Here is a 14,734-nt window from a genome sequence, read left to right as displayed (position 1 = left end):
TTCATTACCTGCCCCATGAGGAAAGAATTTTGTAAATCTCAAAGCTTGATGTAAATGTGAACTATTGTTACAATTCTGTGGAATTCATGGGGGTTGTTATGTTATGTCTATTCATATGCAAATAACTGGGAAAGGAATAATTTGTCAAATGGTTTATTAATGGAAAAACTATAAAAATAATTGTTTATTGACAGCAGTGGTACTACAGTGAGTGTAAGTGACTGTGGTAATTCATAGCTGTTTAGGGTAAAATGACAGACTGAAAGCAAAAGTACTAGAGGACTTTCCCACCCTTTACACCTGGTCTTATTACTAAAATAGCAAAGAGGCAGAGCCAAGTAGAACAGTTTGCTGCTAAATAATCCGACTGAAAATGGTTGCTTTCTGCCTCTAGACTACAAACATGTATTGCTTTATGCAAAATATTTGTTTCATAAAAGTTTTATTTAAATTGAATTTTTGTACATGGAGTCATATTTTAAATACAATAGGAAATCTTAAAAGAAAAAAGCATTCTGATTGTAAAACCTTTTGTAAAGCGAGGAATCATCTCCTATTTTATCTTTGGTAGAATTCTAGATTTTCAGCTATTGAATTTGAGCAGAGACCTATGAGTGAAGAGCTTAAAGGAAGGTAAAAAACATAAATATATATAGATATGGAAGGAATTTATGGGGCAAGACAGACATGTCTCAAAACAAAAATACCACCAATATGTCTATTCAGTTATGGATAGGTCTACTCACATGATGAGAGAATAAGTGCTGATTACAAGAATTACGGTGGTGTGTAAATTACTTAGGATGAGCAATAAAGTAAGGTAGGGCTGTATACTTGTGATGTATAGGAGTACAGATGAAAGGTACAAAATAAAATGGGTTCATTTTATTGGTAGTTACAAGCAAAAGTTTGAAATAAACAATGTAAAATTATTCTACTAAGGTAATCCATTTGGAATCTTTTAATTTATGTACCCATGTAGAGTTAATATTTAAAAAAAACCCAACCCAGGCACTCAATTGAGAAAAATGAAAATGGATTGACAGATGATTGTGTTGAAATATTCATCTCATATTCTTGCCATTTTCTCTTCTCTTGAGATGGATATTTTTAAGCCCTTAAATACACTTTTAACAGGAAACTATAGGACATAATTTAGGATGTATTAGTTAGTGTTTATGAAGCAATAAGGGAGGTGCCAAAAGAGGGGCACCTCATCCTGATACCTCACTGTTTCAGGGATCCATGGTTTCATTAGTGTGTGTTACAATCCTTTTATTCCTTAGGACAGTCTCCAAGAGTTGCTGTCACTAACAAATTCATCATTTCGTACCTAGCCTTGTGATGATCCTCTGAACATTTTTAGGTTGGTTCTTTTTTTTTTTCTTTTTTTTTTTTTAGGCAATTGGGGTTAAGTGACTTGCCCAGGGTCACACAGCTAGTAAGTGTCAAGTGTTTGGTCTGAGGCCGGATTTGAACTCAGGTCCTCCTGACTTAAGGGCCAGTGCTCGATCCATTGCGCCACCTAGCTGCCCCTGCTGTGCCACCTACCTGCCCCAGGCTGGTTCTTACAGAATGAGTTATCCCAGTGGGTCCTTACTCAAAACCTTCCCAGACTGATGTAAGACCTATCATGCCAGAATTTACTCTCTACTGGCATAGATTTCAAGAATCTGAAGTCACCTCCATGCCCTGGTGAGACATTGAAGGAGGATGCTAAAGGAAAAATTCTGAAAATTCACGCGTTGGATCCAAGGACATTTTCAGGGCATCAGGGTGATAGAAGCAGCTGGGATTTGTGCATTTCTCTCATTTGTATTTTAATATTTTTTCCTTTTGTTATAGGAAGCTTTAAAATACATATTTTCATTGTAGGAAGGAAGGAAGAAGTAATTGTTTTTGTATAAGGAAGGGATCAAAGTACTTTGGATCTAAAATAAGCTTTAATAAGCCTCTTAAGAAAAAAAATAGTTGTATATGAATAGTTCTTACTGGGCTAATCTTTCTTTTTATTTCAGGTTGTCCATGATTCGACTACACTTTACATTTTTGCCCCCAGTGCACAAAGCAGAGATCGATGGGTGAAAAGCTTAAAGGAAGGTAAAAAATGTAAATAAATATAGCTATGTGAGGAATTTAAAGTGCAGGACACATCTCAATTAAAACAAAAATGCCATCAATATTTCTATTCAGTCATTCACATTTATGGTTGCAAATGAGAGGATAGATCTACTGACACGATGAGCGCACAACCCTGCTGATTATGAGAATTACAGCAGAGTGTTACTTAGGACAAGCAATAATTTTGATATTACTTAATTTTGTGACATCAGCATCCATGTGTATATTTGTCTATTGATACCAGACTGATATAGAACATCTAACTTTGTCTAGGTGAAACCAGATGAGCTGGTTTCCTCACCCTTAATCAGTCCTCTGTCTGCTGAATGTGCTGAGTTTCATGCCATGTACATGTTTCCTTGCTCTCCTTTGTTGACTTTTTAATTCTGTGGTGTGTAAAGCACTTTGAACAGTGCCTGGCATATAGTAGACATTATATCAAGGCTTATACCTTTCCCATTCCCCCTTTCATTCTCCCTATTTTAATAATCTCCTAGTCTTCTTCTAGTCTGTCTCCTTCCTATTCTATCCTTCACACCATAGCTCAGGAAGTCTTCTTAATGGTCTGCTTTTATCATGTCGTTGCTTTACTCCATTGTCTGTCTAATAGTGTATAAATTCCCAATCTTGGAATTGCCACTCTTCCATATTGTAACTCTGACCTACCATTTCCAGACTTCTCTCATGGCACACATTTTCATATGCTTTTTGTTGTAGCCCAATGGGACTCCCCTCCAAGGGGTATACCTTGGCATAATGGAGCTTGGTGTCATGAAAATCTGGGTTCATAACCTGGCTCAGTCACTTGTATGATCCTACTCACTTAATCTCTCTGTAACTCAATTTCCTCTTTTGTAATATGGTATAATAATAGCATCTATTTCACGGGCCTATTGTGGGGGCCAGATAGTATAATAAATATAAAATATATTGTAAATGTTTAAATACTATATAAATGTGAATTAGTTGTGATAAATATTATTAATGATTGTATGATCCTTGCATCTCCTTATTCAGTACATTTGTTCATCCTCCTATTATTCCTGAAATGGATTTCCCTTTTCTTCTGTATCTCTGTCAAAATTCTTTTCTCTTCCAAAGTGATCACTTCAGGTGACCTTTCCTCCATGAAGCTATTCCTTGATACCCCCAGTGGAAGCGACCTTTCCTTCCTTACATTTCTCATAACACTTTGTCCATGTCTCTCTTTTGTTCTTGTTTCACTTCCCCTTGTAGGATACTGACAGTCTTATTCCCTATTCTACAATTACAAGTGGAAACTGATATTCTGTAGAAAACTGCCTTAAAGCCTAACATAGGACCATACAGTCTATGGGAATTCAGTTAATCAGTGGTGTTAACTAATTAGTTTGTCATAAAATGTTTTAAAATGGAGATAGCTTAATTTGCATGAACTCTTATCATCCCTTCCATGGAGCATTGTGTTTTCTTGTCACACCACGCAGTGCAGCAAACATTAGATATGTTAACAAAGGTTTCTTTGTTAATAAAAGGAAGAAAACTAGGCAACTTTACTGTATTATGTGGGCCACACTAATCTCAATTATTTATCATGGAATTTTCATAATAAATATTATATCAAGGGAACAAATATATAATTCAAAGTATCATTTATGAATTATTATTTTGGTGCATTGTCTCCACTAATAATAGATGTTCCTTTGAATTACAGAAATCAAGCACAACAACAACCTAATGGTCAAATACCATCCCAAACTCTGGGCAGATGGAATCTATCAGTGTTGTAGACAAACGGAAAAGTTAGCACCTGGATGTGAAAAATATAATCTCTTTGAGAGTAGTGAGTGTTATTTTTCTTTCTTATGATTATGATTTGTTTGGAGGTGGATATTTATGATCAATACAGATAATCAGGAAGGTACTATATGTCATCCTCAGTTTGAATTGCTTGCTTCCTAGTAACTTGCTGTTGATATATTTTATTAATTGTTGAAAAAATATCATAACTAAGTCCATTTTAAGGAATTGAAAAAATTGATTTATGGGGGAGAGGGAGCTTTCCATTGTGTGACTTCACACATAAACATGTGCACAAGAATCAACTCTCTTGATATGCAATCAGACACAATTTCTGCCTGGTGATGTATCATCACAAGTAATGGTTTTTTGTCACCTTAACCTTTATTAATTTTCTACCAAATAGATGCCTTTCAGATTTGAAGTTAAAAGCATGTTTTATTAAGCCCTAAACCTGACCATAGATGTATCTGAATTTGGATATCATGCACTGTTCATTTTTGCTGCTGGTCTAGTGTTCACCTAACATTGTGATAAATGCAATAAAAATTTTTATTTAGTCAATGAATCTCACTGTGGATCATTACATTGTTTGAAAGTATGGAGTTTTTTTTGGCAATGGTAGGATTTATTTTTAATTAAAAGAGCTAAAGCTTATGGGTAAGTCAGAATTGCTATATTGTTATTTGCTAAGGAACAAGGAAAACTTAATTTAGTGTCTCAGCTGTATGCACTAAATAAGGTCTTCTATAAATGATAGGATATCTTCAGATTATAGCAATTTTAGGGATTAAATGATGTTAATACTATTAAATATCCAAAGTGGTCAGGTTTATTATGTTGATCTTCTCATCTGACCTCTTAATCCTTCCTGACACTATATGACATGCTTGGTCAATTAATTCGAGTTATTTAACAATGGATTGGTTTTCCCCAGGAGGTAGTGAGCTCCAGTTATTGTAGGTATCTGAGGAAAAACTAAATAGCTACCTGCCAGAAGAAGAGATTTCTGAACTGCTTTGGAGGCCGGGTTAGGTGAACTCAGAGATCCCTTCCAGCCCTAAGATACTAGGAATCATTGCACCTCAGTTCTTCAGGGACTTTCTGATATTTATTTATGTTACATTAAATATCTTATGGACAGCCCAAGGCAGGGGTGGAGAACCTGTGGCCTGGAGGCCTCATGTAGCCCTCTAGGTCCTCAGGGAAGTACAGCCCTTTGACTGAATCCAAACTTCACAGAACAAATCCCCTTAATAAAAGGATTTGTTCTGTAAAACTTGGATTCAGTCAACAGGCTGCACTTAAGTACCTAGAAGGCCACATGTGGCCTCGAGGCCATAGGTTCCCCACCCCTGGCCCAAGGTATCAGAGATGCCATTTGTTTAATGTTTTATGAAGCTTTAATATATATTTCTAATTTCTCTCAGTGAATCAGTACAGAGTAGCTTTTCTCAGTATGTTCATTTTTTATGAATTATTTGCTCACCTGGTCCCACTGATTGTACTGGTTAGAGAGTACCAAGAACCCACCGTCATCAATGAGAACACAGAGCAGATCCTGAAAGAGGGAGGAGGTAGTGAGTTGTGATCAACCCTTCCCTGGGAACCAGGGTGTATGTATGCTGGAAATTAATTCATGTTGGACTATCATTTTCTCTTATTGACTATTGGCTTCATTGTGAATTTGACCCACATCTTTCATTTGTGTTTTCAGGTGTAAAGAAAGTACTACCTCCAGCACCAGAAAAAAAGAAGGTAGGGGAGCTTTAATTTATTGAAGGTCTATAGTTTAATCAATAATCAATTAACCAACTTAATAATTTGATCAGTTAAATAATCAATTCTTATTTAATCAATTATTTGATTAGAAAAGCATTCATTAAGTATCTTCTGTGTGCCAGGTGCCAGCAGCAAGGTGGTGGCACAGTGGATAGAGTGCTGCGTCAGGAGTCAAGAAGACTTAGTTTCTTGAGTTCAAATCTGGCCTCAGACACTGTATGACCCTGGGCAAGTCACATAACCCTATTTGCCTTAGTTTTCTCATACGTAAAAAGAGCTGGAGAAGGAAATGTCAAACTACTCTAGTATCTCTGCCGAGAAAATCCCAAATGGAGTCACAAAGAGTCAAGCATGACTGAAATAACTCAACAACAACAATAACAAATATGACAGGCACTATACTAGACAATGTGGATGCAAATGCAAAGAATGAAATGATCCCTGGTTACTAGGAATTTACATTCTAATGGAGAGACACACACGTGCCTGGTAGTTCAATAGGAAGTACTGTGAGAGGGAGGGTACTGGCAGCTGAGAGGAGTCAGGAAAGGCTTCGTGAAGAAACGCTATCTGAGCTGTATCCTAAAGGAAGAAGGTGGTCTCTATATGGTGAAGGTAATGAAGGAGTGCATTCCAGGCATGGGAGGGCTTACCATTGCAAAGGTACAAAGATGAGAGATGGAGTGTTTTAGGGAGGAACAGCAAGTAAGACAATTTGGCTAGATTGCAAAGTGAAGCAGAGAGAGTAATGTCCATTGATGCTAGACAGTTAGGTTGGGCTAGGTAGTGTTGAGCTTTGAATGTTAAACCGAAGAGCTTAAGTTTTATCCTAGAGGCAATAGAAAGCCACTGGAGGTAGTTGAATAGAGGAATCACATAGTCAGATCTGCACTTAAGTAAAATGACATTGGCAGACTTGTGTAGAATGCATGGGAATGAAGAAAAAATTGAACCAGAGAGACCCATCAGGAGGCTGTTGTAATAATCTAGGGAAGAGGTGATGAAGGTCTTAACTTAAGTGGTAGATGTGTGAGTAGAGAGAAGGAATCAGATGTGAAGGATGTTGTGAAGTTGTAAAGGTAGAGATTATAAGATTTGGCAACTGATTTAATATGTGTGGTTTGGGAAAATGAATAGTTGAGGATAATGCCAAGATTACAAACCTGAGAAGCTGAAAGGATGATGGTACCTTTGACATAAATAGGGATGTTTGGAAGAGAGGAATGTTTAGAGGGAAAGATCAGTTATAGATAGGTGGAGTTTAAGATGCCTTTGGGACTTTGAAATATCCAAAAGTCAATTGTTGATATAGGACTAACATTCTGGATTGTAAATAGGCTGAGTCTGGAGTCATCTACATAGAAATGAGACAGAAAAGGAATGGTCAGTCAGATAGGAGGAAGACTGGGAGAAAAGTGTCATGAGAACCCAGAGAGAAGAGTATCCAGGAGGAGAAGATGGGCAACAGTGTCAAATGAATTGGTTGAGAAGAATTAGGACTTGAAGACCATCAGATTTGGCAATTCAGGGATCACTGAGAACTTTGGAGAGAACAGTTTCATTTGAATGGTGAGATCAAATGCAAGATTGTAAAGTGTTGAGCAGTGAATGAGAGGATAAAGATATGGAGCCAGTGAATGCAGACAGTTTTTTCAAGGGGCTTGAGAGATATAGGATGATAGCTTGAGGGGATGGCAGGATCTAGTGAAAATTTAAAGCGTAGGGGAGACTTGGTCATGTTTGAATACAATAAGAAAAGAACTAGTTGAAAGGGAGAAATAGAAGATGGGAGAGAATGAAGATGACTGAAAATTAGGTTTGCTGGAGAAAGTGGGAAAGGATAGTTTCAAGAGCATGTGTAGAAAGGGGTTGACCTTAGTAAGGAAAAGGACTTTATTGGAGTCATTGTTAAAGACTGGGGGAAAGGAAGAGAGAATTAGGAGATGAGAATGAACGGAGAGGGAAGTCATCAAATAGGGTCAAGTTTTTCAGCAAAGAAAGCAACAAGATCATCAGCTGAGGCTTCGGCTGGGAGGCTTCAGGAGGGCAGAGGAGGTTTGGAATAGCTGCTGTGGAGAATGAGATAAGGAGTAAAATAGCTGATTGAAATTGGGTTAGCATATCAGGTTTATCAGTATTACGGCTGTTTTCTTCAGAAACACTGTTTCATGGAAGGAGAGCTATCAGTGAGTAAACAGATATGACCATCTCTTCTCCTTAATAGTAATATTTTAAAACTGTAATTTAGGATTTTTTCAGCCTTTATTCTGCTTGACCTCTCTGGATGCATTTGGTATTGGTGATTTCCTCTGTCTTCTGGCTGTCTCTTCTCCCACGGCTTCAGAGACACCACATTCTCTTGGTTCTACTGCCCATCTAACTGCTCTTCCATTTCCATTATTGGCTCCTTGTCCTCTTCCTTACTGGATAAGGCATGTGTTCCCCAAAGTTCTGTTCTCAGCCATCTTGTTGGCTCTTTTTACATTTTGTCTCTGGGCAGTCTCATTCATTCTCATGACTGAATTCAGCCATCAACTCTATGCACATTTCTTTTCTTTTCTTTTTTTTTTTTGAAAGTGAGGCAATTGGGGTTAAGTACTTGCCCAGAGTCACACAGCTAGGAAGCATTATGTGTCTGAGACCGGATTTGAACTCAGGCCCTCCAGTGCTCTATCCACTGCGCCACCTAGCTGCCCCACTCTCTGCACATTTCTCCTGAATCTGTATTTCCAGCCTTGCCCCTTTCCAGTTTTGAAACCTATGTCTTAAATTGCCAATAGGTCATCTCTATATAGATGTCTTGCTGGTACCTCAAACTCGACACGCCTCAAACTAGCCTTGTTGTCTTTCCATCTGCTTCTGACTTCACTCTTTCTGTGAAATGGTGCCATCATTCAGCTTCTCTCCCTTTTGAAACCTTGGTGTTCTCTTTAATTACTAAGTCACTACCTGGGATGGTATACCTCCTGATGAAATTAGGTGAAACTGATATTTCTACTTACTTTCTACCCTACAAATTTGGAACATCTAATGTTTCAAACAAAACATAGGTCTAGTGATGGAATGGGCTGGTCAAAACACTGTGCTCGCCTGGGGCAGAAGAGATTTTTATCTCCTTTTTTTTTTCTTCTTTAAAGCGAAGGCCTCCACCTCCTCTTCCGCCTGAAGAAGATAAAAATGAAGAAATAGTTGTAGCAATGTATGATTTCCAAGCAATAGAAACACATGATCTCAGACTAGAGAGAGGCCAAGAATATATTATACTGGAAAAAAATGATGTTCATTGGTGGAGAGCAAGAGATAAGTATGGGTAAATAGACTTTCCTCTCCATTATGTTTATGTTTTTGGGGAATATTGCATGAAAAACGGACAGAATGTGTCTCTAATGAGATACTTCTGAAGTCACATGTTATTTCAGTCATATATCTATATAGTTATATTTGTGGTGTGGTTATGTTAAGCCAGTTAATTGTGCCTTTCTATAAGAATACTTTTATTTTAGGGATCTAACTCATTCATTCTTTTAAAGACGTTATGATTTGTAATTCTTTTCCTAAGGGAAGGGTAAGAGCAAGGGAAAAGGAATAAGTGTTTACATGGCACCTGTGTTCTAGAAACTCTGCTAAGTGCTTTCAAATGTTAAGGGAAAATTTAGGCTTAGATTTTTCACACTAAACTCTCCTCATTCCCTTAAATTTCATAATTTAACCTTTTCCAATTCATTTAAAATCAATTTGGGTAATCATAGTTGAAACTAGAGAGGAGTTAAAGTAATAAAAGCTATAAAATACAATTGAGGCTTCCTAAAAAATAATGAGGAGGGCTGAGTTACAAGAATATTTTCCAGACTTAATTTGGAGGGCACTAGGGTTCTTTCCCACATATGCCTCCCCAGTCATACTCACCCTACTTGTATTCAGAACTGCTGTGTATGTGAAAAGAGCCCTTCTGCCTGGCCTTAGCCTCTGACTTTCCAGCAGGATTCAGTCATTACCAGCCTCCCAACTCAGGAATGCTTAGGGCTCCTCCTGAATTGTGCTTGTGGGAATTGTAGTGTCAGAAGAGAGATTGTTTCCTGTCTGTTAATGCCCAGTGTTTACTTCTAGGAGTGAAGGATACATTCCAAGCAACTATGTTACAGGGAAGAAATTTAACAACTTAGATCAATATGAGTAAGTAAATATTTTCATGACCAGGAAAAATAGATCATCTTCCTCTCTATCTCTTTCTTTGCCTTTTGTTTCTCTGTCTTTCTATTTCTCCCTCTTCTTCTCTCTCTTTCCTTCCCTCCCTCCTTCCTTCTCTCTCTCCCTCCCTCTCTCTCTCTCGTCTCCTTCTCCCACTCTCTCTTCCTCCCTTTCCCCCCTCTTTCTTTCTATCTCTCCCACTTTTCTCCCACTTTCTCACTTCCTCCCCCTCTCCTTCTCCCTCTTCCTTCCCTCTTGCTCTCTCTCTTCCTCTCCCTCCTTTTCTCCCTTTACCTTTCCCCTGCCATCTCTCCTTCCCTCCCTGGAGGCACTGTCTTGCTTAGTTGTGTGTAATTACATACACATAGGCATACAGTGGGGTCAATCTAAAATAGTTTTAGGGAGAAAAATCCAAAAGTTATCCTACAGCTGGTTGTGTAGCACAGAGTACCTATGATGCACAGAGTGACCTGTTTTTAATGTAATAAACATGTGGGTTCAGACTGCAATCCCACTGGCCACTCTGTAACTGTCTGCCAGAGTTTCGCTCATTCATGTTATGAGTTTTTATATCCTCTTCTCTGTTATTCCTCTCTCCAGTACCACCATCTAGTAACATTTGCTTAAATAGAAAATGTAAACTGAACCGAGGTGCTAGCATACTTTTATCTCAGAACCAAGTGGAGTTACTGCTGTTGTAATAAGTAGGGGGAGAGTAAGAACTAAACTATTATAATTTTGGAAGATAGTAAGAGTAGAAATTTTGAAGTGATGTGGCCAAGAGGCCTGAGGGATGATTCTGGACACTAGGAGAAATATGGAGACATGTAAGTCATAGACTACCTGTGTGAATCTTGGCAAGCCATTTGACTTTTATGAACTATGGTCTCCTCCTTGGTAAAATGGGGGAGGGGCTGAGTAGATGAGCTCTAAGGTTCCTTTCAGTTCTAAAATCCTCTTCTCCTAAAGTGGGAGAGTCCCTATATATAGAGTCCTAAATGTCTTAGTACAATTTTAAACTTTAAGCTTGAAATCCTATATTAACGATGAGGCAGTGGGAAGAATCTTGGGCTACTGAAATGTTGGTGCTTGGGATCTAAGAGTCAGCATGGTACTATAGAAAAAATGCTGAATTTAGAGTCAAATGATTTGAGTTGAAATTCTAGCTTTGCCATTTAACTACTGATATGTTGAATCATTTTTCAGTCATATTCATTTGGGGTTTTCTTGGCAAAAATACTAGAGTGGTTTGCCATTTCCTTCTCTAGCTCATCTTACAGATGAGGAAACTGAGGCAAACAGGGTTAAGTGACTTGCCCAGGGTCACACAGCTAGTAAGTATCTGAGGCCATATTAGAACTCACGAAGATGAATCTTCTAGACTCCAGACCTGGCACTCTACTCACTATGGCGCCACCTAACTGCCCTAACTACTTGTGTAATCTGGGCACGTTAGCCTCTGTTAGCCTCAACTTTTCTTGTCTTTACAATGAGAGTTGGATAAGATGAGTTCAGAGGTCTTCTCCTACGCTAAATCTATGATCCTCAGGTCATCTGGCTCTCCATCAGAATACAGGAACTTGATTTGTTTAAGGCCTCTCCCTTGTGGTTCATTTAGTTCCAGGCAAGAATTTTTGATAATAGTCCGCAGTCTATTGTCAGGACTCAATAAAATTACATAAGCTAAAATTGGGCATTCGATGATGTCTTCACATTCCCTGCATCTACATATGATTCACTAGGCTTGCTGTCTGTAGAACTTGGTGCCAGGAACCCTTCCGTGGCTGTCCAGAAAGTGGAGATGTCATTCATTCATTCACAGCATTTGAATCCAAATGAGAAGTTGAAGGGAAAAAGGTGAAGCTTAGGCCTGGCAGGAAAAGAGCTCTTCTCTGCCCCCCTGGTCCCCTGTTGCAGCTTGCTGTTTTTGAAGGAAACCTTACCTGGAAAGTCAGCAACCTTGTCCACTAGCTCTGTTCTTTGGTCCCTAGGTCTCACCTTTTTCTGCTTCCAATTTACCCAGGACTAAAAATAACCTATTCTCTGACCATTTGATGGACAAGAGCCATACTGCTTTTAGCCTGGAACTTAGAAGGACCTGAATAGGTCTGGCTGCTATTTGCCTCCCCTGGTGGTCTCTGAGGATCCTGGGTCTATCAGTAACATAGCCCTTGCCTCTACATCCCAGGCCCAGCTGGTGAAGTCAAGGGGCAGAGGAAGGAAGTCATACTGAGGTGATGCTGCAATACCTTCTTTGCCTCTACCTCTTGGAATCTTTATCTTCCTTCATGACTCAGGACAAGTGCCACTTGTATATGCAAAACCTTTCCTGACTCTGTCCCTTATCCCCCACCAGCTGTTAATGACCTTTTTCTCCAATAACTTTTAGATTTCTTTTTTTTTTTTTATGGGCAATGGGGTTACGTGACTTGCCCAGGGTCACACAGCTGGTAAGTGTTTTTATGTGTCTGAGGCCGGATTTGAACTCAGGTCCTCTTGAATCCAGGGCTGGTGCTCTATTCACTGTGCCACCCTCTAATAACTTTTACTGTCTCCCTTTCTCATCATCCACATTCTGCCACTCCCCTGCCCCAAAGTACAATGTGACTGAGGCAAGGATTACTTTTTTCTTTTTATCTCTATCTCCAATGTTTAGCATGCTCCCTTACATTTCCTCATATTGAGGATGTAGAGTTGGAAAGTCCTCTAGCCCAATTTTTTCCCCCTACCCCCATCCCCATGTTCTATAAAGGAAGGAAACAGAGGCATAGAGAGATTAAGTGTTTTGTTCTAGGTCAAGACCGCTGGGCCATGCTTATATAAGTGATTAACACGTAATAATCCAACTGAATATGAATTGAGTTGGGCAAGGTTGTCATCAAAAAATGTGTGGGCAGTGGGAGAATGGGGCAAGAGGAAGGAACCCCAGGGAATAAATAGGGTTAGGACTTAGAGTGTGAAAGGGTGATTCAAGGGGCAATGTCAACCACAGGCAAAATTGTCAAGTAGGCGAGGTTTATCTTCAGCTGTCTTCTTCTTCCCTTTTGTGTCCCTTCCTTTTCCTAGGCTGTCTCTGTCCCCCTTCCAGTGTATAATGTCTCCATGTTGCCCCCCCAACTACCTAACACAGTGCCTTGCCCCAGAGCATGCATTTATTGAGAACAGGGTTAGAAAAGTTTTTAACCTTTTTTTTACACAACAGACTGATGAAGTTTATGGATCTCTTCTCAGAATAATTTTTTAAATGTACAAAGTAAAATACATAAGATTATAAAAGAAGCCAATTATATTTAAGTACAGTTATCAAAACTGAACAAACACCAAGTTTCATGGGCCCTAATCCTGAATTAGATTGACTGGAATTGAACCTCAGCCTTGTGATTCCTCACATGATTCTGCCCTTAGGGTAGACCCAGTGCCTTGAAACCTTTCTCCTTCATTCTTTCCCTTCTCTAAACAAAACAGAAAGAAAGGAAAAAGAAAAAAAGGAAAAGGAAAAAGGAAAAATCTCCTGAGTCCTTGTTAGATGATTAATCTGGTAATCTAATTCACTTTAAGTTGTTTATGCTGGTCTACACAGTGGCAAATTCATATCAACTCTAGAGATACAACAAGTATCCACGTGAGATGTTCATGGTTGTAGTTTTAGAAAAGGCATATTACAAGGATGCTCAGGATTATCTTGGAAGCCAGTGTTTTGAACTTTGAGGTACACCGTAGGCTGTGCCAGCTGGGCGATGCTAGGTGTTGTTTGGGGCAGTGATTCAGAACTAAGTAACCCACTGGTTGTGTTCCTCTTCCTCTCTCTCCCTTCAGTGAGGCTTTCATATTTCCAAGGAGAATTTGGGGGAACATTCTAGTTTGTAAGTGAGAATGCAATGGCTCCCCTTATGTTCGAGTCAGTCTTGAACTTTAGAGGGAGGAGCTTTCCAGAAAGAGAGTAAGAATTTAGGGCATATGGCACATGTGTGCCTCAGTAATGTCTCAGAGGTTAGTATAATATAGGTCTCTACTGTCTTGGTGACAGATAATAGCTTGACATAATACTTATATCCAGGGGTATTTATATTTTAATAGGAAATTTCTGAAATTTCAACCCAAAAGAAAGGAATTTCCCATGGAATGAATCTTTAATGGTAGAATTTCAGGCACAATAGTAGGTGAGATATTTGGAGAGTGGATTTGCTTTTAGCATCGCTGTTCATATCATCACAATATATAAGCAACTTTGAACTCAGGATGCGTAAGACTAGCAGTAAGAGGGTAGGTTGCTGGGATATGCATGCCCTGCCCTTGATGATGTATCGTCATTAAAGGAGGGATTGTCAAAGAGAGAGGATCTTGGCAGAGCTTGGAGATTTGGCACAAAGGTTATTTCAACAAGTAGAGAGTTGTCCTTCCATGAATCACTTGGCATGGCTCAAAGTCTTTGACTCCTGAGACTTTTCCTGCTATTGCTTCAGAGGCAGCATAACCCACCTCCTTATCTGGAACAGAGTCAATCCCACCCTCTGTGACAACAGAGGATCCCCAGAGCTTAGAAAGATACCTGACGGTAACCAGGCAGCTGGAAGGGTACCAGTGGTCTGCAGGGAATTGGCCTCATAATTAAGGACACCTAATTTTTTTCTTGTGGATTTGAGTATTGTTATTATAATTATCATTATCATTATTACTCCAAACACTCATCTACAAACACTCACACACATCTAGTGTACGAAGAAAAGCAAAAGCAAAATCTGGCATATGCTTCTGTTAATTATTTTTAGTTCACATTAACATCGGAGAGGCAGTGTGCTATGACATCAGAGAGAGAACTTTCTTTGAAGACAGGAAGGCCTGACTTAAAGTCCTGCCTCTGACA

General features: G+C 39.0%; 1 protein-coding gene across 8 annotated transcripts in view; it reads left to right on the top strand.

Annotated features, from left to right (window-relative positions):
* TEC (tec protein tyrosine kinase) overlaps positions 1-14,734 on the top strand; it is a 116,531-nt gene that overhangs the window by 79,722 nt on the left and 22,075 nt on the right. For 7 of the 8 annotated variants that reach the window (XM_027836514.1, XM_027836509.1, XM_027836513.1 and 4 more), the window contains 5 exons: positions 2,019-2,100; positions 3,815-3,943; positions 5,618-5,658; positions 8,820-8,992; positions 9,790-9,855. In XM_027836514.1, the coding sequence (XP_027692315.1) occupies positions 2,019-2,100; positions 3,815-3,943; positions 5,618-5,658; positions 8,820-8,992; positions 9,790-9,855 (491 nt within the window). The remainder of the gene's footprint in view (positions 1-2,018; positions 2,101-3,814; positions 3,944-5,617; positions 5,659-8,819; positions 8,993-9,789; positions 9,856-14,734) is intronic. The other variant, XM_027836512.1, reaches the window with a different exon arrangement.

This window comes from Vombatus ursinus, unplaced genomic scaffold (assembly GCF_900497805.2).
Source record: "Vombatus ursinus unplaced genomic scaffold, bare-nosed wombat genome assembly UNPS02014818.1, whole genome shotgun sequence".
NCBI lineage: Eukaryota > Metazoa > Chordata > Mammalia > Diprotodontia > Vombatidae > Vombatus > Vombatus ursinus.
Note: the sequence above shows the minus strand (reverse complement) of the source record. Positions and strands in the feature narration are given on the sequence as shown.